The 22426-nt window shown below is 41.2% G+C and overlaps 1 protein-coding gene across 1 annotated transcript in view; it reads right to left on the bottom strand.

Annotated features, from left to right (window-relative positions):
- Positions 1 to 1686: 1686 nt before the first annotated feature.
- Positions 1687 to 22426, bottom strand: part of LOC128644706 (integrin-linked protein kinase) — a gene marked incomplete at its 3' end in the record, with an annotated part of 25510 nt that continues 4770 nt past the window's right edge. Inside the window, exons 3-4 of the mRNA XM_053697220.1 lie at positions 2146 to 2241; positions 1687 to 1783 (exon numbers count right to left, since the gene is read on the bottom strand). Coding sequence (XP_053553195.1) covers positions 1687 to 1783; positions 2146 to 2241 — 193 coding nt within the window. The remainder of the gene's footprint in view (positions 1784 to 2145; positions 2242 to 22426) is intronic.

The following is a 22426-nucleotide window of genomic DNA, read 5'->3' as shown; positions in this document are numbered from 1 at the left end:
CCCAGGAGCTGACTACCAGACTAATTGAAAGGGGTTACCATAGAGCCACCCTTAAAAAACTGAAAAAACAGGTTGCACAAATGAACAGACCGGAATTATTCACACACAGAAAGAAGAACCTTACGCTAGCTAACAAGGATAGTATTGATCCACAAAAATCACACAGTTTAGTAGACAATACCAACCAATATGTAATATTGTCAAGAAACATTTGACCATTTTGAAGGGTGATGACTCCCTAGCAGAAGTTTTAACAAAGGGAGTTAAATGTATAGCTAGGAAGGCACCAACACTAGCAGATTTAACTAGAAAAAACCTAGCTGCAAAACCCACAAAAAATGCCACCAGCTCAAATTGGCTTAGTCTAAAAGTAGGATGTATTAAATGAGGCCATGTTCCTTGCAAAGCGTGCACCTGTATTATCGTCACCGATACCTTTACCTCTAGTGTCACGAAACAAACATTTCATATTAGGGATAGAATTGATTGCACTTCCCAATTTGTTATCTATTTGATAAATTGCCTTTATTGTTCCCAACAATATGTTGGGATTACAACACGCCCCTTAAAATACAGAATTCGTGAACTCTTACGGTCTCTTGACGAAAAAGAACCAAAAACACCGGTAGCCAAACATTTTAGACAACATGGCCTAGGTTCTAGGTATTTCTCTTGTATAGGGATTGATAAAATAAAAATGCATCCTAGAGGGGGTGATAGAGAAAAGAACCTCTGAAGAAAGGAAATATTTTGGATTGTTAAACTACATACTAGAACCCCTGAAGGTATTAATAAAAGAATGGATGTAGATTTATTCACTGAATAGCGGTGCTTATATTCCACTGCCGTTAATCTAAAATCATCCACTTTTATTAACATCCTGTTTCAGATTTGATATTTTTAGTTTTTCCTTCTTAAGTTCTCTATGAAAATTTCTTTTAATTATAGATATAAAAAAATGTTTTTACTTTAATTAGGTTTTGATATGTAAAGATATATTTCCTAAATGTTCATATATATTTTTTTGTTTGTTTTTTCTAAGTTAAGGAGTTTTTTTCCTTGGTAATGTATGTATAAAAAAATATATATATGATATATCTCCTTGTATACACACCCCCGGTCCTGTTCCACTTGTCCTCATTTATTTATGACTAGGATTATATTGTGGGTTTGACGTCATTTGTGATTAAATTGATTGGCTGAGGGTCTGTATATAAGGCATAGTAGTACTTGTAATTTTCAGCCTCTGATGAAGCGCATGCGCGAAACGCGTCAGGTGATCTTTGGGTTACTCACCTTGTACCTGGCAACTTTTCAATAAACCTTCATCAAGCCTTGAGCCTCCTGTCTCCGATTCCTCCATTTGGGATACAGTGTATATATATATATATATATATATATATATATATATATATATATATATATATATACATATACATATATATATATATATATATATATATATATATATATATATATATATATATATATATATATATATATATACACATACATATACATATACACACACACACACACACACATATATTACACACAAAGTGGCGCCTCATCACAGCGTCACCTCCTATACAGACAAACACACAGCGCCGCCTCCTATACACACACAGCGGCACTGCCTCCTTTACCTCGCTCACACACACAGCCATACTTTCAGAATTCTCTCACCTATTAGCAGTTCCTTCAAATGAGCTTTCCCTTTGTCCAACGGTGTCTCACCATATTTATTACAAATAGAGATCAGCGCAGAATTATTTACCAGGTCCTAAAAGAGAAAATAGGTGAGAAACATGACATATAGTTACCAAGCTAGTGAGTGTGTGGGGTATCATGAGTAATGAGAAAGTACTGGGCTGTACTCAGGAGAGGGTAGGCTGTGTGACTGACAGTGACCCCCTTGGGGGAGGAGTCAGAATATTAAAGGCGGTGTGTCAGGCAGAGACCCCTTTGGCGGAGTCAGTATATTATAGGCTGTGTATCCGGCAGTGACCCCTCGAGGGGTAGGAGTCAGTATATTACAGGCTGTGTGTCCAGCAGTGAACCCTCGGGGGAGGAGTCAGTATATCACAGGCTTTGTGTCCGGTAGTGGTCCCTCGGGGGAGGAGTCAATATATCACAGGGTCTCACCTCAGCCACCTCATCCTGTCCCCAGAAGCAGGCGTAGTGCAAGGGGGTGTTTCCGTGCTCGTTCACAGCGTTTACATCCGCTTTCTGCTGAATGAGCTGTAGGAGAACAAGGACAGATTGTTATGTCACTAAACCGACTCTTCGGCAGAAGCTCATTAACATATCTGTTCCCAATTACCCACAGCAAAAAAGAAAATATAAACTGGGTGTGGCCTTGAGCTACAAAAACAAATTATGCTTACCTGATAATTTCCTTTTCTTCTGATGGGAAGAGTCCACAGCTGCATTCATTACTTTTGGGAAATAATAACCTGGCCACCAGGAGGAGGCAAAGACAACACAGCCAAAGGCTCAAATACTCCTCCCACTTCCCTCATCACCCAGTCATTCTGCCGAGGAACAGTAGAATATCAGGGTGAAAGGTGCCAGAAGAATATAAGGACGCCCCACATAAAATTACGGGTAAGGAGCCAACAGCTGCATGCATTCCTTTGGTAAAACAATACCCAAGCTATAGAGGACACTGAATGCCAAGACAGGAGGGTACAATAGGCGGACCATACTGAGGGCACCAAGCCTGAACCTCTACACAATAAAAAAAAAACCTTCATCAGAAGCAGAGAAAATTTTAAAAGGAAAGCCCCAATGACCCTGACTCGCAGTAAGTGCAGAAGCCAAACCAGAGACCGCAAACGGACTCGGCTGAGCCAACAGTCCACCAAGCGACACCGTCGCCTAACAAACTGTCCCCCACCACTCATCTCCACAAATGAAGGAGACATCAGCTGAAACCCCTAAGGGAACAAGGCAAAGGAGAACCAAGGAAACCAAAAGGTCCCCTAATACAAAAAGAAAACCTCCACGAGTAAGTCCAGCTCACAGAGACCCAAAGGGGCCCAAACAGGAAAGGAGGCTACGCCTATACCAAGCGAAAACCGGGATAAGACTGGGCACAGAGACAGAACAGACGTCTCTCCAATATCCTGTAAGCACGGAATGCAACTGAAGAGGCAAAGTCCTCCAAGTGATTGGCCAAAGAATACCAAAGTACGCAACCATGAAAAAGTGTGTAATACACCCAGGTGAAAAACCAAGTCCCAATAGGACGACACAGAGGCTACTTGTGTGGATGAGGAAGCAGTCAAGCAAGAAACAGACCGCAAAAGCAACCCCGAGACAGAGGGCACGTGCCAGGCAACCTAAGACGCCAGACCTACACACAGGTCCCTGAAAAGGGGAACATAAAACCTCAAATCGAGGCCCCCCGAGAAGGAGAGAAGGAAGAGTAAACCCTCTTCTAATCATGGAGCAAGTTGAAAGGAAACTCTATACCCTAGCCAGACTAAGCTAACAGGATAGACTCAACAAAGCTCCAACATCCAGAGGAGACTGCGACCCGAACGCAGTGCCATAGACTGCTCGGCCATCCTGACCTGCAGACCCACACTCAACTGGACCCAAGACAGGGAAACAAAGAATCCTGAAGCAGGTACAGGAACGAGCGTAAGAATAGCACAGTCATCCCCACAGAACACAAGTACAACCCGACTCTGAAACAGACAATAAGGCCATAGACCTAAGGATCTATCAAATAAAGACCCAACAAGTCTGCTTGGAGCCAGAAGACCCCATGGGGAACCAATCCCACATTTCCACCTCCCATCCAGGAGAAGCCCCAAGCAAGGGCTCTATCTCCATAGGGAGGAGAATATCCCCTAAGGAAAAGGGATTATGCCGGAAGGGCAACACTCTCCTCAAGGCCGGAGGGCACTGGCTAATGGGAAGAGAAATTCCCAAAACAGATGTCCTTGAAAAGGACCCCCCTACAAATAGCTTGCCGAGCAGAGGCACAGCCAACACATCCGCCTGCATCCTCGGGAACACTGGCAAGCTGACCAGGGGAAAGCAACCATAAAGCGCACCAGAAATTGGACACCCAAAGCCAGCAGCTGGATATGAACCAACCACCCTTGCAGTTCAAGCCACACGGCTAACCACCAGACGACATGGGCTACTCTGTGACAAAGAGTATAAAATACTCCGCAAACCTGGCCAACTATGACCAGGTTAGGTAGATGGAGCTAGGACACAGCCCAAGTTCCCACTACCGTGGAACACCCCAACCAGCCCTGAGATCCAAGATTCCAAAACTACCCAAGACTGGGTCAGTAAAAAGGCCAAGCGAGGCTTCAGCAACTGGAAGTCTCAGGGAGAAAAACAGGTCCGGGTACCCAATAGTTCAGGCAAACCTTACCCTAGAACTAAACACCCCATCTGGCCAAAAAGCCAGACGCAAGTGTACAGATGCATATCCAGAAATCCAGATAGCGAGAGAACTCGAAGGCCCAGACAAAAGGAAGGAACCACCCCTAGCTAAAGTCCAACGCTACAAGGAGCAAGGCTAGAAGTCAAATGAAGATCTTTCACAGAGCCTCAGGATGACCAAGGGATACCTTGAGGTCAAAAATCCTACTAACTGCACAAGTCTCCCCAAAACCTACGCACAAGCAGAGGGCACAAGGATGAGAAGGCAAGAAGCCTACCCAGCTCCGGAGAACCCGAGCTAAACAAAAATCCCCGCAGGGAACAACCATCATCCGGAAACACAGATCCCTAAAGGTGATACACTCATCCGGGGGCAATGGAAGAAGACCCAAAGGCCTCTTATAACTCAGTCAAGAGTAAGAGCTGCATCTAGATACACTAGAAACAGCTCACGCGTACACCTGCAAGGTGTTAAGAGCTGCAACAGGTTTCAAACTGCAAACCTTCCGAATGCTAGACAGCTAGAAAGCTGTTGGATCAAGCCCTAAAGGACAAATCCAGAGGCATAAAAGGCCAAAACGCTCAATAGCGGTAAGGGGCATTAAGCCCTCGCACCCTCCCCCACATGGGGGAGGAAACTGATGAAATCAGATGTCAGAGTGACGCAGCGGAAAAACTCCCCTACCCGGTCATCTATGACTGAAGGCTATAAGGACTGAAACAATCCTTCCCATCTCACGGACCCACAGGTCCTCTCAAATGCTTAGTTGAACATGAAAACAAACCATGATAACCTAAGCACTCTGCGCTTCTATCGAACCAGCCAAGCAGAACAGCACCACGTGTCTGAACAGCCACAAGACAGAAGGAACCCAACAGGACCAGCCTGCACCTAGGGTCCCGAAGGGCAAGCTGCGTAAATTTTCCCTCGTAGGGGAAACACAGTCCTCTGTTAAAAATGTCTGTTTTCTAACATGTTCAACAACTTCCGAAGAAGTAATAATGAGTATCAATCCCAGAAGGTTCCTGAAGGAAACAAAAACAAATAAAAGACATCCCATCGGATATAAATAAAATCTAAGGCAACCCGGAGGTTAACGCCCAAAAAGACACAGGCCTACCCGCAGGACCAGCCAAACGGAGCCCTCTCTCACAAAAAACTGGAAAAGAGCTCAAACAAATGACAATCAGGAGATTACTTCATCCCCACATGTCTAATGAGGTGCACCACTCGAATTATCAGACTGAAAATCCCCGTATCTGGTAACGATAGGGTCATTCAATAACTGAAAAACATGTCTGAGCAACACGCGAAGGTGCGCAATCCTGTAATGGAAGGCACAACACTCAGGGACAGAACTGTAGAGGCCCTGCCCAAGGCGGAAGGCCCAGGACAATAGGGCACAAGCACATTCTCAAATCAACGTCTGGACACTGCAGACGAACAATCGCCAACATTATGCGTAAGCGAAAACGTGCTGCAACCTCCAGGGGGGGGGGGGGGTTGGGGAACACGCCACCCCGCATGGAGGAACCATAAACTGGGTCACCCGCATGATTTGGTAGGGAACTCGCCTCTCGGAGGACAGGACCCCCAGAGGCGGATGGCTCAGCAGTCCCTTGTTTCCCAGCGCCCGAGGAACCAGGCACTCTGAAATGGCATACGGTACAAAACTGGTTGACAGGCTTCAACGAGGCCACTCCGGATTCATCACCAGACACAGAATCTGAAATCAAAAACAATTTATGTAAGAACTTACCTGATAAATTAATTTCTTTCATATTAGCAAGAGTCCATGAGCTAGTGACGTATGGGATATACATTCCTACCAGGAGGGGCAAAGTTTCCCAAACCTTAAAATGCCTATAAATACACCCCTCACCACACCCACAATTCAGTTTAACGAATAGCCAAGAAGTGGGGTGATAAGAAAGGAGCGTAAGCATCAAAAATAAGGAATTGGAATAATTGTGCTTTATACAAAAAAATCATAACCACCACAAAAAGGGTGGGCCTCATGGACTCTTGCTAATATGAAAGAAATGAATTTATCAGGTAAGTTCTTACATAAATTATGTTTTCTTTCATGTAATTAGCAAGAGTCCATGAGCTAGTGACGTATGGGATAGCAGATACCCAAGATGTGGAACTTCCACGCAAGAGTCACTAGAGAGGGAGGGATAAAATAAAGACATCTAATTCCGCTGAAAAATTAATCCACTACCCAAATCAAAAGTTTCAATTTTTATAATGAAAAAAACTGAAATATAAGCAGAAGAATCAAACTGAAACAGCTTCCTGAAGATACTATTCTACCAAAAACTGCTTCTGAAGAAGAAAAAACATCAAAATGGTAGAATTTAGTAAAAGTATGCAAAGAAGACCAAGTCATTGCTTTGCAAATCTGATCAACAGAAGCTTCATTCTTAAAAGTCCATGAAGTAGAAACTGACCTAGTAGAATGAGCCGTAATCCTCTGAGGCGGGGATTAACCCGACTCCAATAAGCATGATGAATCAAAGACTTTAACCAAGACGCCAAAGAAATGGCAGAAGCCTTCTGACCTTTCCTAAAACCAGAAAAGATAACAAATAGACTAGAAGTCTGTCTGAAATCTGAATAGCTTCAATATAATATTTCAAAACTCTTACCACATCCAAAGAATGTAAGAATCTTACCAAAGAATTCTTAGGATTAGGACACAAGGAAGGGACAATAATTCCTTTACTAATGTTGTTAGAATTCACAACTTTAGGTAAAAATTGAAATGAGGACAGCAAAAACCACCTTATCCTGATGAAAAATCAGAAAAAGGAGAGTCACAAGAAAGAACAGATAATTCAAAAACTGTTCTAGCTGAAGAGATGTCTAAAAAGAACAATACTTTCCATGAAAGTAATTAATTAATGTCCAAAGAAAGCATATGCTCAAACAGAAGAGCCTGTAAAGCCTTCAGAACCAAATTAAGACTCCAAGGAGGAGAAATTGGCTTAATGACAGGCTTGATACGAACCAAAGCCTGAACAAAACAATGAATATCAGAAAGATTTAGCAATTCTTACTGTGAAACAGCACAGAAAAAGCAGAGATTTGTCCTTTCAAGGAACATGCAGACAAAACCTTATGAAGAAACTATAAAATCCTAGGAATTCTAAAAGAATGCCAAGAGAATTCATAAGAAGAACATCATGAGATGTAAATCTTCCAAACTCGATAATAAATCCTACTAGACACAGATTTACGAGCCTGCAACATAGTATTAATCACTGAGTCAGAGAAACTTCTATGACTAAGTACTAAGCGTTAAATTTTCATACCATCAAATTAATAATTTGAATTCCTGATGAAAAAAACGAATGTTAAAATATAAAGGTCTGGCCTTAATGGAAGTAACCAAGATTGGCAACTGGACATCCGAACAAGAACCATATACCAAAACCTGTGTGGCCATGCTGGAGCCACCAGCCACACCTAAAGATTGCTCTCTGATGATTTTGAAAATCACTCTTAAAAGAAGAACCAGAGATGAAAAAATATAGGCAGATTTATAATTCCAAGGAAGTGTCAATGCATACACTACTTCCGCCTGAGGATCCCCGGACCTGAATAGGCCCCTGGGAAGTTCCTTGTTTAGATGAGATGCCATCAGATCTATTTCTGGAAGCCCTCACATCTGAAAAATTGAAAAACATATCTGGGTAAAGATACCATTCTCCCGGATATAAAGCTTGATTAACAGAGACAATCAGCTTCCCAATTGTCTATACCTGGGAAAAAGACCACAGAAATTAGATAGGAGCTGGATTTAGCCCAAGCAAATATCCGAGATACTTCGGTCACAGCCTAAGGACTGATAATCCCACCCTGATGATTGACATACGCCACAGTTGTGACATTGTCTGTCTGAAAAAACAATAAACGTCTCTTCTTAAAAAAGAAAGAAACTGAAGAATTCTGAGAATGCACGGAGTTCCAAAATATTAAATGGTAATCTCGCCTCCTAAGATTTCCAAACCCCTTGTGCTGACAGAGATCCTCAGACAGCCTCCCAACCTAAAAGACTCGCATCTGTAGAGATCATGGTCCAGGTTGAAAGAACCGAAGAGACCCGTAGAACTAAATGATGGTGATATTAACCACCGAATCAAAGATAGTTAAACATTAGGATTCAAAGATATAAAAAACATAATTTATGTAAGAACTTACCTGATAAATTCATTTCTTTCATATTGGCAAGAGTCCATGAGCTAGTGACATATGGGATATACAATCCTACCAGGAGGGGCAAAGTTTCCCAAACCTCAAAATGCCTATAAATACACCCCTCACCACACCCACAATTCAGTTTAACTTATAGCCAAGCAGTGGGGTGATAAAGAAAGGAGTAGAAAGCATCAACAAAGGAAATTTGGAAATAATTGTGCTTTATACAAAAAATCATAACCACCATAAAAAGGGTGGGCCTCATGGACTCTTGCCAATATGAAAGAAATGAATTTATCAGGTAAGTTCTTACATAAATTATGTTTTCTTTCATGTAATTGGCAAGAGTCCATGAGCTAGTGACATATGGGATATCAATACCCAATATGTGGAGTCTTCCACTCAAGAGTCACTAGAGAGGGAAGGAATAATACAAAAAACAGCCATATTCCGCTGAGAAAATAATCCACAACCCAAAAATAAGTTATTTTCACTTTTGAAAGAAAAAAACTTAAATCAAAAAGCAGAAGAATCAAACTGAAACAGCTGCCTGAAGAACTTTTCTACCAACAACTGCTTCCGAAAAAGCAAATACATCAAAATGGTAAAATTTAGTAAATGTATGCAAAGAAGACCAAGTGGCTGCTTTGCAAATCTGATCAACTGAAGCTTCATTCTTAAAAGCCCATGAAGTAGAGACTGATCTAGTAGAATGAGCTGTAATTCACTGAGGCGGGGTTTGACCCGACTCCAAATAAGCTTGATGAATCAAAAGTTTCAACCAAGAAGCCAAGGAAATAGCAGAAGCCTTCTGACCTTTCCTAGGACCAGAAAATGAAACAAATAGACTGGAAGTCTTCCTGAAATCTTTAGTAGCTTCCACATATTATTTCAAAGCTCTTACCAAAGAATGTAAGGATTTCTCCAAAGAATTCTTAGGATTAGGACATAAAGAAGGGACAACAATTTCTCTACTAATGTTGTTAGAATTCACAACCTTAGGTAAAAATTGAAAAGAAGTCCGCAAAACTGCCTTATCCTGATGAAAAATCAGAAAAGGAGACTCACAAGAAAGAGCAGATAGCTCAGAAACTCTTCTAGCAGAAGAGATAGCCAAAAGGAACAACACTTTCCAAGAAAGTAGTTTAATGTCCAAAGAATGCATAGGTTCAAATGGAGGAGCCTGTAATGCCCTCAGAACCAAATTAAGACTCCAAGGAGGAGAAATTGACTTAATGACAGGCTTAATACGAACTAAAGCCTGTACAAAACAGTGTATATCAGGAAGTATAGCAATGTTTCTGTGAAATAAAACAGAAAGAGCGGAGATTTGTCCCTTCAAAATTCTAGGAATTCTAAAAGAATGCCAGGAGAATTTATGAGAAGAACACCGTGAAATGTAAGTCTTCCAAACTCTATAATAAATCTTTCTAGAGACAGATTTACGAGCTTGTAACATAGTATTAATCACTGAATCAGAGAAACCTCTCTGACTTAGAACTAAGCGTTCAATTTCCATACCTTCAAATTTAATGATTTGAGATCCTGATGGAAAAACGGACCTTGAGATAGTAGGTCCGGCCGTAACGGAAGTGGCCAAGGCGGGCAACTGGACATCCGAACCAGATCCGCATACCAAAACCTGTGCGGCCATGCTGGAGCCACCAGCAACACAAAAGACTGTTCCATGATGATTTTGGAAATCACTCTTGAAAGGAGAACTAGAGGCGGGAAGATGTAAGCAGGTTGATAACACCAAGGAAGTGTCAGCGCATACACTGCTTCCGCCTGAACATCCCTGGACCTGGACAGGTATCTGGGAAGTTTCTTGTTTAGATGAGAGGCCATGAGATCTATCTCTGGAAGCCCCAACATCTGAACAATCTGAGAAAACACATCTGGATGGAGAGACCACTCCCCTGGATGTAAAGTCTGGCGGCTGAGATAATCCGCCTCCCAATTGTCTACACCTGGGATATGCACCGCAGAGATTAGACAGGAGCTGGATTCCGCCCAAGCAAGTATCCGAGATACTTCTTTCATAGCTTGGGGACTGCGAGTCCCACCCTGATGATTGACATAAGCCACAGTTGTGATATTGTCTGTCTGAAAACAAATGAACGGTTCTCTTTAGTAGAGGCCAAAAACTGAAGAGCCCTGAAAAATGCACGGAGTTCTAAAATATTTATTGGTAATCTCGCCTCTTGAGATTTCCAAACCCCTTGTGCTGTAAGAGACCCCCAAACAGCTCCCCAACCTGAAAGACTCGCATCTGTTGTGATCACAGTCCAGTTTGGGCGAACAAAAGAAGCCCCTTGAACCAAACGATGGTGATCTATCCACCATGTCAGAGAGTGTCGTACATTGGGATTCAAGGATATTAATTGTGATATCTTTGTATAATCCCTGCATCATTGATTCAGCATACAAAGCTGAAGAGGTCTCATGTGAAAACGAGCAAAGGGGATTGCGTCCGATGCTGCAGTCATGAGACCTAAAACTTCCATGCACATAGCCACTGAAGGGGCCGACATGCTGCGACCAATCTTAAACGTCTCTTGTCTGTTAGAGACAGAGTCATGGACACTGAATCTATCTGGAAGCCTAAAAAGGTGACCCTTGTCTGAGGAATCAAGAAACTTTTTGGTAAATTGATCCTCCAACCATGTTTCCGAAGAAACAACACTAGTTGATTCGTGTGAGATTCTGCAGTACGTAAAGACTGAGCTAGTACCAAGATATCGTCCAAATAAGGAAACACCGCAATACCCTGTTCTCAGATAATAGGGCACCCAGAACCTTTGAAAAGATTCTTGGAGCTGTTGCTAGGCCAAATGGAAGAGCAACAAATTGGTAATGCTGGTCTAGAATAGAGAATCTCAGAAACTGATAGTTTTCTGTATGAATCGGAATATGAAGGTATGCATCCTGCAAGTCTATTGTGGACATATAATGTCCTTGCTGAACAAAAGGCAGAATAGTCCTTATAGTCACCATCTTGAAAGTTGGTACTCTTACATAACGATTCAAAATTTTCAGATCCAGAACTGGTCTGAACAAATTTTCTTTCTTTGGTACAATGAATAGGTTTGAATAAAACCCAAACCTTGTTCCTGAGGAGGAACTGGCATGATTACCCCTGAAGACTCCAGGTCTGAAACACACTTCAGAAAAGCCTGAACTTTTACTGGATTTACAGGAATGTGTGAGAGAAAAAATCTTCTCACAGGAGGTCTTATTTTGAATCCTATTCGATACCCTTGAGAGACAATGCTCTGAATCCAATGATTTTGGACAGATTCTATCCAAAAATCATTGAAAAACCTTAATCTGCCCCCTACCAGCTGAGCTGGAATGAGGGCCGCACCTTCATGCGGACTTAGGGGCAGACTTTGGTTTCCTAAATGGCTTGGATTTATTCAAATTTGAGGAAGGCTTCCAACTGGATGCAGATTCCTTGGGAGGAGGATTGAGTTTTTGTTCCTTATTCTGACGAAAGGAACGAAAACGGTTAGAAGCCTTAGATTTACCCTTAGGTTTTTTTATCCTGAGGCAAAAAAACTCCTTTTCCTCCAGTGATAGTTGAAATAATAGAATCCAACTGAAAACCAAATAAATGATTACCTTGGAAAGAAAGATAGTAATCTAGATTTAGATGTCATATCAGCATTCCAAGATTTAAGCCACAAAGCTCTTCTAGCTAATACAGCTAAAGACATGGATCTAACATCAATTTTGATAATATCAAAAATGGCATCACAAATAAAATGATTAGCATGTTGTAGTAGGCAAACAATGCTAGATATATCAGAATCCAATTCATGTTGCGCTAAATTTTCCAACCAGAAAGTTGAAGCAGCCGCAACATCACCCAAAGAAATAGCAGGTCTGAGAAGATGACCTGAATATAAATAGGCCTTCCTTAGATAAGATTCAAGCTTCCTATCTAAAGGATCCTTAAAGGAAGTGCTATCTTCCATAGGAATAGTGGTACGTTTAGCAAGAGTAGAAATAGCCCCATCAACTTTGGGGATTTTTTCCCAAATCTCTATAGATTTTGCTGGCAAAGGATACAATCTCTTAAACCTTGAAGAAGGAATAAAGGAAGTACCTGGCTTATTCCATTCCCTAGAAATCATATCAGAAATAGCCTCAGGAATAGGAAAAACACCTGGAGAAACCACAGGAGGTTTAAAAACAGCATTTAAACGTTTATTAGACTGAACGTCAATAGGACTGGTTACCTCAATATCCAAAGTAATTAACACTTCTTTTAATAAAGAACGCATATACTCTATTTTAAATAAATAAGTAGATTTGTCAGTGTCAATATCTGAGGAAGGATCTTCTGTTTCAGATCGATCCTATTCAGAAGAGGATGAATTATTATGTTGTTGGTCATTTGAAATTTCATCAGCTAAATGAGAAGTTTTAAAAGACCTTTTACATTTATTAGAAGGTGGAAATGCAGACAAAGTCTTCATAATAGATTCAGAAACAAATTCTTTAAAATTTACAGGTATATCATGCACATTAAAAGTTGAAGGAACTGCAACTGGCAATGCACTATTACTGATAGAGACACTATCTGCATGTAAAAGTTTATCATGACAACTATTACAAACGACATTCGGTGGAATACTTTCTACAAGTTTACAACAAATGCACTTAACTTTGGTAGAACCGATGTCAGGCAGCAATGTTCCAGCAGAAACTTCAGAGACAGGATCAGATTGGGACATCTTGCTCAATGTAAGAGAAAAAACAACATATAAAGCAAAATTATCTATTTCCTTAAATGACAGTTTCAGGAATGGGAAAAAATGCAAAAGCATAGGCCTCTTGATAGAAAAGAAAGCAGGAGGCAAACAACAATGGGGTATAGAAATAATGAAGAAAAAATTGGCGGCAAGAATGCCGCACAACGTAACGAAAACTTTTTTGCCGCCAAAAATGACCAGAAATGACACACTTGCGTCACTAATGACGCCGCCGTGTGAAAGGTCTCGACGTCACGTATGACGCCGGAAATGACGAAGTTGCGTCAAAAACGTAATTTCCCGCGCCAAAAAAGTTTGCGCCAAAAATGACGCCATAAAGTCTAACATTTGACGCACCCGCAGGCCTAATACCCACAAATGCAAAAGTAGTCAAATTGAAAAAGACTAAACCCCAGGTAAGAAATAAATTTCTTAAAGTGTTTATATTCCCAAATATGAAACTGACAGTCTGCAGAAGGAAATACATGAACCTGACTCATGGCAAATATAAGTACAATACATATATTTAGAACTTTATATAATTGCATAAAGTGCCAAACCATAGCTGAGAGTGTCTTAAGTAAATGAAAACATACTTACCAAAAGACACCCATCCACATATAGCATATAGCCAAACCAGTACTAAAACAGTTCTTTAGTAGAGGTAATGGTCAATTTGAGAGTATATAGTCGATCTGAAAAGGGAGGTAGGAGATGAATCTCTACGACCGATAACAGAGAACCCATGAAAAAGACCCCCGTTAGGGAAATCATCGTATTCAATAGGTGATACTCCCTTCACGTCCCTCTGACATTCGCTGTACTCTGAGAGGAATCGGGCTTCAACAATGTTGAGAAGCGCATATCAACCTAGAAATCTTAGCACAAACTTACTTCACCACCTCCATAGGAGGCAAAGTTTGTAAAACTGAATTGTGGGTGTGGTGAGGGGTGTATTTATAGGCATTTTGAAGTTTGGGAAACTTTGCACCTCCTGGTAGGATTGTATATCCCATATGTCACTAGCTCATGGACTCTTGCCAATTACATGAAAGAAAGTGATATCCTAGAATCCCTGCACCATTTTTCAGCATAAAAAACTGGAAAGGTTTCCTATGAAATGAGCAAAGGGAATCGAATCCAATGCTGCAGCCATGAAACCTAAAACTTCCATGCATATATAGCAACTTGAAGGAAATAATAGAGACTGAAGGTTCCGACAAACGGAACCTAATAAACTTGTCACTTGTCTGTTAGAGACAAAAACATTGACACAATCTACCTGGAAACCTAAAAAAAGGTGACCCTTGTGTGAGGAATCAAGGAGCTTTTGATAAAAATATCCTCTAACCATGTCTTGAAGAAACAACAAAGTTAAGTATGAGATTCCGCAGAACGAAAAGACTGAGCCATTACCACGATACCGTCCAAATAAGGAACACTGAGAACCTTGAAAAGATTCTTAGAGCTGTTGCTAGACCAGAAGGAAAAACAACAAATTGGTAATGCTTGTCGAAAAAAGAGAATCTCAGAAAATAAAAATAATCTGAATGAAAACAGAAAATGAAGATATGCATCTATTGTAGACAAATAATGCCATCACTGACCAAAAAGGCAGAATAGACCATATAAACACCATTCTAAAAGATGGTACACTTATATGACAATTCAAAAAGATTTTCTATCTTTGGAACAATGAATAGTCTTGAATAAAACCCCAAAACCCAGTTCCTAAAATGAAACTGGAATAAATACCCCAGAAAACTCCAGGTCTGAGCAGCGCTTGAGCCTCAACGGGTGACCAGCCGCACTTCACCAGTACCCAAAACATATAGGTCTGAAATACACTTCAGGAAAGTGTTAGTCTTACTGGAATAGCTGGAATATGATAGAGAAAAAAAAAACTTCTCACAGACGGTTTTACTCTGAATCCTATTCTGTACCCAAAGTCTAAGAAGTTTGGACCGAATAGAACCAAACAAAAAATTTCAAAAAAGTATTAACCTGCCCCTTACCAGCCAAGCTGGAATAAAAACCGCACTAACATGCAAATTTGGGGAGCTGACTTTGAACTTTTAAAAGGCTTAATTGAATGAAGAAAAAAAAAAACCTTCCAATTATAAACATGTTACTTGGGGAAGAATTCAGGATTCCGTTCCTTAGTAAGAACAGAAAACTAATATAAGCTTAAAGTTTAGTCTTAGAACTCAATCGTGAAGCCCAGAGTAACAGTTAAAGAATTGAATCCAATTATGAACCAAATAATTGATTATCTTGGAAAAAAAGAAATATGGATTTTAGAAATCAAATTAGCATTCCAAGATTGAAATCACAAAGTTCTTCTAGCTAAAATAGCTAAAGACAGATTAAACCTCATTTGCGAAAATATTTAATAAAATGAACACAAATTAAATTATTAGCATGTTAATCAAGTTAAAGGACCAGTCAATACACTGGACTTGCACAATCAACAAATGCAAGATAACAATGCAATAGCACTTAGTCTGAACTTCAAATGAGTAGTAGATTTTGTCCTTTTAACAATGCTAAATAAATCATAATCCGATACTTGATCTTAAAGTATCCAACCAGAAAGATGCAGCAATTGCAACATCAGCCAAATAAATTACAGGTCTAAGAAAAGTACCTGAAAATAATTTTCCTTAAATACGATACAACCATCAGAAGGAAAAAAATAAATACTATTTGCTATAAGAATAATAGTATATTAGCAGGAGTAGAGATAGCCCCATTAACTTGGGGAATCTTTCCTCAAAACTAACTGCCGGCAAAGAATACAATTTAAAAACCTTAAAGAAGGACTAAAAGAAAATTCTCAGCCTATTCCATTCCCTAGTATCAGGAACTGGAAAAAACCTCTGAAGAAATCACAGAAGATAAATAAGCAGAATTAAAATGTTAGCTGGTCTTTAAAATCCAAAGAACTAGTTACTTCAATATCCAAAATAATCAACACCTTTTGAACAAAGAACAAATGTACTCTATTAAAAAATAAAAAAGTAGATTTGTTAGTGTCAATATCTGATGAAGAAAAATTCTGAATGAGAAAAAACACCATCAGAGAAGGATAATTCATTATGTTGTTGGTCATTTGAAACTTCATCAACTAAAAAAGAAGTTTAAAAAAGACCTAAAAATTTTATTAGAAGGCGGGATGTCTTTAAAATAGAATCAGAAAAATATTCTTATAAATTTCTAAGTATATCTTGTACATAAGATATAAAAAAGAATAGCAATATATAAAGCATAAATACTAATGGATTCTGCATGTAAAAGTTTATCATGATAACTTATTACAAACCATAGCTAAAGATAAACATTCATAACATTAAAATAAATTAACTTAGCTTTGGTAGGACTGATATCAGTTAACAGGAATCCCTCAGCATTTCTTGATCCAGGAACAGTGTATGAAATATCTTGCAATATGTAATAGAAAAAAAAAACATATAAAGCAAAATTATCAAAGTCCTTAAATGACAGTTTCAGGAATGGGAAAAAATGCAAAATAAACAAGTCTCTAGCAACCAGAAGCAACAAAAAAATGAGACTTAAATAATGTGAGAAAAAGTGGAACAAGTATGAAGCCCACATTATTTGGCGCCAAGTAGGACGCCCACATTATTTGGCGCCAAGTATGACACCACATCCTCTGACGCCGAAAACGACGCCCACATTTTTTGGCGCAAAAAAACATCTTAACATACAAGCGTCAAAAAAATGACGTAACTACGAACAAACTTCCGGCGTCAACTACGGCTCCGGAAATGACAAAATTTTGCGCCAAAAAAGTTTGCGCCAAAAATGACGCAATAAAATGAAGCATTTTCTGCCCCCGCGAGCCTAACAGCCCGCAGGGAAAAATAGTCAATTGAAAATTTTTCAAGGTAAGAAAAAAATATTTATTCATATGCATTATCCCAAATAATGAAAATGACAGTCTGAAATAAGGAATACTGATTATCCTGAATCATGGCAAATATAAGTTTAAAGACATATATTTAGAACTTTACATATAAAAGTGCCCAACCATAGCTTAGAGTGTCACAAAAAAAAACAGAATTTATGCTTACCTGATAAATTACTTTCTCCAACGGTGTGTCCGGTCCACGGCGTCATCCATTACTTGTGGGAAATATTCTCCCCCACAGGGAAAGGCAAGGAGAGCACACAGCAAGAGCTGTCCATATAGCTCCCCCTCTGGCTCCGCCCCCCAGTCATTCGACCGACGGTTAGGAGAAAAAGGAGAAACTATAGGGTGCCGTGGTGACTGTAGTGTATAAAGAAAAAAAATTTCAACCTGATTAGGAAACCAGGGCGGGCCGTGGACCGGACACACCGTTAGAGAAAGTAATTTATCAGGTAAGCATAAATTCTGTTTTCTCCAACATTGGTGTGTCCGGTCCACGGCGTCATCCATTACTTGTGGGAACCAATACCAAAGCTTTAGGACACGGATGAGGGGAGGGAGCAAATCAGGTTACCTAAATGGAAGGCACCACGGCTTGCAAAACCTCTCTCCCAAAAATAGCCTCCGAAGAAGCATAAGTATCAAATTTGTAGAATTTGGCAAAAGTGTGCAGAGAGGACCAAGTCGCTGCCTTACATATCTGATCAACAGAAGCCTCGTTCTTGTAGGCCCATGTGGAAGCCACAGCCCTAGTAGAGTGAGCTGTGATTCGGTCAGGAGGTTGCCGTCCGGCAGTCTCATAAGCCAATCGAATAATGCTTTTCAGCCAGAAAGAGAGAGAGGTAGCAGTAGCTTTTTGACCTCTCCTCTTACCAGAGTAAACGACAAACAAAGATGAGGTTTGTCTAAAATCTTTTGTTGCTTCTAAGTAGAACTTTAAAGCACGAACAACATCTAAATTGTGTAATAAACGTTCCTTCTTTGAAACTGGATTCGGACACAGAGAAGGAACAACTATTTTCTGGTTAATATTCTTGTTGGAAACAACTTTTGGAAGAAAACCAGGCTTAGTACGCAAAACAACCATATCTGAATGGAAAACCAGATAGGGTGGATTACATTGCAAAGCAGATAATTCAGAAACTCTTCTAGCAGAAGAAATAGCAACCAAAAACAGAACTTTCCAAGATAATAACTTAATATCTATGGAATGTAAAGGTTCAAACGGAACCCCTTGAAGAACTGAAAGAACTAAATTTAGACTCCAAGGAGGAGTCATGGGTCTGTAAACAGACTTGATTCTAACCAAAGCCTGAACAAAAGATTGTACTTCTGGCACAGCTGCCAATCGTTTGTGTAACAAGACAGATAAAGCGGAAATCTGTCCTTTTAGAGAACTAGCTGACAACCCTTTATCCAAACCTTCTTGGAGAAAGGAGAGAATCTTTGGAATTTTAATCTTACTCCAGGAGAATCCCTTGGATTCACACCAGCAGATAAATTTTTTCCACATTTTATGGTAAATCTTTCTAGTCACAGGTTTTCTGGCTTGGACCAGAGTATCTATCACAGAATTCGAGAACCCACGCTTTGATAAAATCAAGCGTTCAATTTCCAAGCAGTCAGCTGCAGAGAAACTAGATTTGGATGTTCGAATGGACCTTGTACTAGAAGGTCCTGTCTCAAAGGTAGCTTCCATGGTGGAGCCGATGACATATTCACCAGGTCTGCATACCAAGTCCTGCGTGGCCACGCAGGAGCTATCAGAATCACCAAGGCCTTCTCCTGTTTGATCCTGGCTATGAGCCTGGGAAGGAGAGGAAACAGTGGAAACACATACGCTAGGTTGAACGACCAAGGCGCCACTAATGCATCCACTAGAGTCGCCTTGGGATCCCTGGATCTGGACCCGTAGCAAGGAATCTTGAAGTTCTGACGGGACGCCATTAGATCCATGTCTGGAATGCCCCATAATTGGGTTAACTGAGCAAAGACCTCCGGGTGAAGTTCCCACTCCCCCGGATGGAAAGTCTGACGACTCAAATAGTCCGCCTCCCAGTTGTCTACTCCTGGGATGTGAATAGCGGATAGATAGCAGGAGTGATTATCTGCCCATTGGATGATCTTGGTTACTTCCTTCATCGCTAGGGAACTCTTTGTTCCCCCCTGATGATTGATGTACGCAACAGTCGTTATGTTGTCCGACTGAAATCTTATGAACCTGGCTTCCGCTAGCTGAGGCCAAGCCAGGAGCGCATTGAATATAGCTCTTAGTTCCAAAATGTTTAATCGGGAGAAGCGACTCTTCCCGAGACCATAGGCTCTGAGCTTTCAGGGAGTCCCAGACCGCGCCCCACCCCAAGAGGCTGGCGTCGGTCGTGACGATGACCCACTCCGGTCTGCGGAAACTCATTCCCTGAGACAGGTGATCCTGGGTCAACCACCAGAGAAGTGAGTCCCTGGTTACCTGGTCTACTTGAATTTGGGGAGACAAGTCTGTATAGTCTCCATTCCACTAATTGAGCATGCACAGCTGTAATGGTCTTAGATGAATTCGAGCAAAAGGAACCACGTCCATTGCTGCGACCATTAGTCCTATTACTTCCATGCACTGAGCTATGGAGGGTTGAGGAATAGAATGAAGAACTCGACCAGCGTTTAAAAGCTTTATCTTTCTGACTTCTGTCAGGAAGATCTTCATTTCCACAGAATCTATTATTGTTCCCAGAAAAGGAACCCTTGTGGACGGTGACAGTGAACTCTTTTCTATGTTCACCTTCCACCCGTGAGATCTGAGAAAAGCCAACACAATGTCTGTGTGGGCCCTTGCTTTGGAAAGAGACGACGCTTGGATTAGGATGTCGTCTAGATAAGGTGCTACAGCGATGCCCCTCTGCCTTAGGACCGCTAGAAGGGACCCTAGCACCTTTGTGAAAATTCTGGGAGCGGTGGCTAAACCGAATGGAAGAGCCACAAACTGGTAATGTTTGTCCAGAAAGGCGAACCTCAGGAACTGATGATGAGTTTTGTGGATTGGGATATGCAGATACGCATCCTTTAGATCCACGGAAGTCAAATATTGACCCTGCTGGATTGTCGGCAAGATTGTCCAAATGGTTTCCATTTTGAAGGATGGAACTCTGAGGAACTTGTTTAATATCTTTAAATCCAGAATTGGCCTGAAAGTTCCCTCTTTTTTGGGAACCACAAACAGGTTTGAGTAAAAACCTAGACCTTGTTCCCCGGAGGGGACTGGGTTTATCGCTCCCATCTTTGATAGGTCTCTTACACAATGTAAGAATGCCTGTTTCTTTATCTGGTCTGAAGATAAGCGAGACAGGTGGAACCTTCCCTTTGGAGGAAGTCCCTTGAATTCTAGCAGGTATCCCTTGGAAACTATCTCTAGTGCCCAGGGATCCGGAACATCTCTTGCCCAAGCCTGAGCAAAGAGAGATAGTCTGCCCCCTACCAGATCCGGTCCCGGATCGGGGGCTACCCCTTCATGCTGTCTTGGAAGCAGCAGCAGGTTTCTTGTTCTGTTTACCCTTGTTCCAGCCTTGCATGGGCTTCCAAGCGGGTTTGGGCTGGGCCGCGTTACCTTCTTGTCTAGCGGCAGTGGAGTTATTAGCCGGTCCGTTCCTGAAATTGCGAAAGGAACGAAAATTAGATTTTCAGAGCGGCAAGGAGAATGACTGGGGGGCGGAGCCAGAGGGGGAGCTATATGGACAGCTCTTGCTGTGTGCTCTCCTTGCCTTTCCCTGTGGGGGAGAATATTTCCCACAAGTAATGGATGACGCCATGGACCGGACACACCAATGTTGGAGAAATAAGACTTACTTACCCCAGGACACTCATCTACATATAGTAGATAGCCAAACCAGTACTGAAACAAGAATCAGTAGAGGTAATGGTATATAAGAGTATATCGTCGATCTGAAAAGGGAGGTAGGAGAAGAAATCTCTACGACCGATAACAGAGAACCTATGAAATAGATCCCCTAGAGGAAGACCATTGTATTCAAATAGGCAATACTCTCTTCACATCCCTCTGACATTCACTGCACTCTGAGAAGAAAACCGGGCTTCAGCCTGCTGCGAAGCGCATATCAACGTAGAATCTAGCACAAACTTACTTCACAACCTCCATGGGAGGCAAAGTTTGTAAAACTGAATTGTGGGTGTGGTGAGGGGTGTATTTATAGGCATTTTAAGGTTTGGGAAACTTTGCCCCTCCTGGTAGGAATGTATATCCCATACGTCACTAGCTCATGGACTCTTGCTAATTACATGAAAGAAACTAAAACGGCACCTGACACCCCCAATGGCTGGGGTCCTTTTCACCACCTCCTATGACCAGACCCCTGCAGACTAGAAAATTTCCTTCACCACGTGGTCAGAAATGCGGAAATGGAAAAACGGAACGTAGCCACGCCCGAACACAAGGTGAACCGTACATTCCAAAACAAGCGCGCTCAACCAAAAGGCTGCATCACTTCCAAAGGGATCAATGATCCAACCACGAGCCCAGTAAACATTGCACATAAGCAGGTTGAATCACATAACAAACATGATTATAAGCCCCCCCCCCCGTACAATAAACCCCCTCAGGAGATATTAACCCTCGATTCCGAGATACTAAAAGAGACTCACTGAGACCCTTATGTATAAGTTAGACCCGCAAGGTGGTAGCCTCTCGGGAAACATTCACATTACAGTACATTGCGAATAAAGTAAAATTAAACGATCTTACCGGAATCTATGCCGTGGAACAGGAACACAGCCCTTCAAGTGTGACGGATAGTAGCATCACCTCCGCCATGGACTTGAGAGAAGAAAGCAGGCAGCGGAGCGAAGTTAAACAACGCTGATTGCTTGAGGAGCTGTTAACACAAGTTGGGATGGTTTCGCATAAAGAAACTACCTGCATCTCCGAACTCTAACTTTAATCCAAGCCCTCACTGAGAGACTGACAGGATTACTAAAACTCCTGTCCCACGCCGAAGAGTACTACCCTCCATAAGAGACAAAAACAAAAATTAAAAATTCTGACACTTCTCTGCCATCCTCCTGGGACGAAAGGCAAAGAATGATTGGGGAATGAGGGAAGTGGGAGGAGAATTT

The sequence above is a fragment of the Bombina bombina genome, unplaced genomic scaffold (assembly GCF_027579735.1).
Source record: "Bombina bombina isolate aBomBom1 unplaced genomic scaffold, aBomBom1.pri scaffold_1062, whole genome shotgun sequence".
NCBI lineage: Eukaryota > Metazoa > Chordata > Amphibia > Anura > Bombinatoridae > Bombina > Bombina bombina.
The sequence above is the reverse complement of the archived record's forward strand: the minus strand, read 5'-3'. Positions and strand labels throughout refer to the sequence as shown.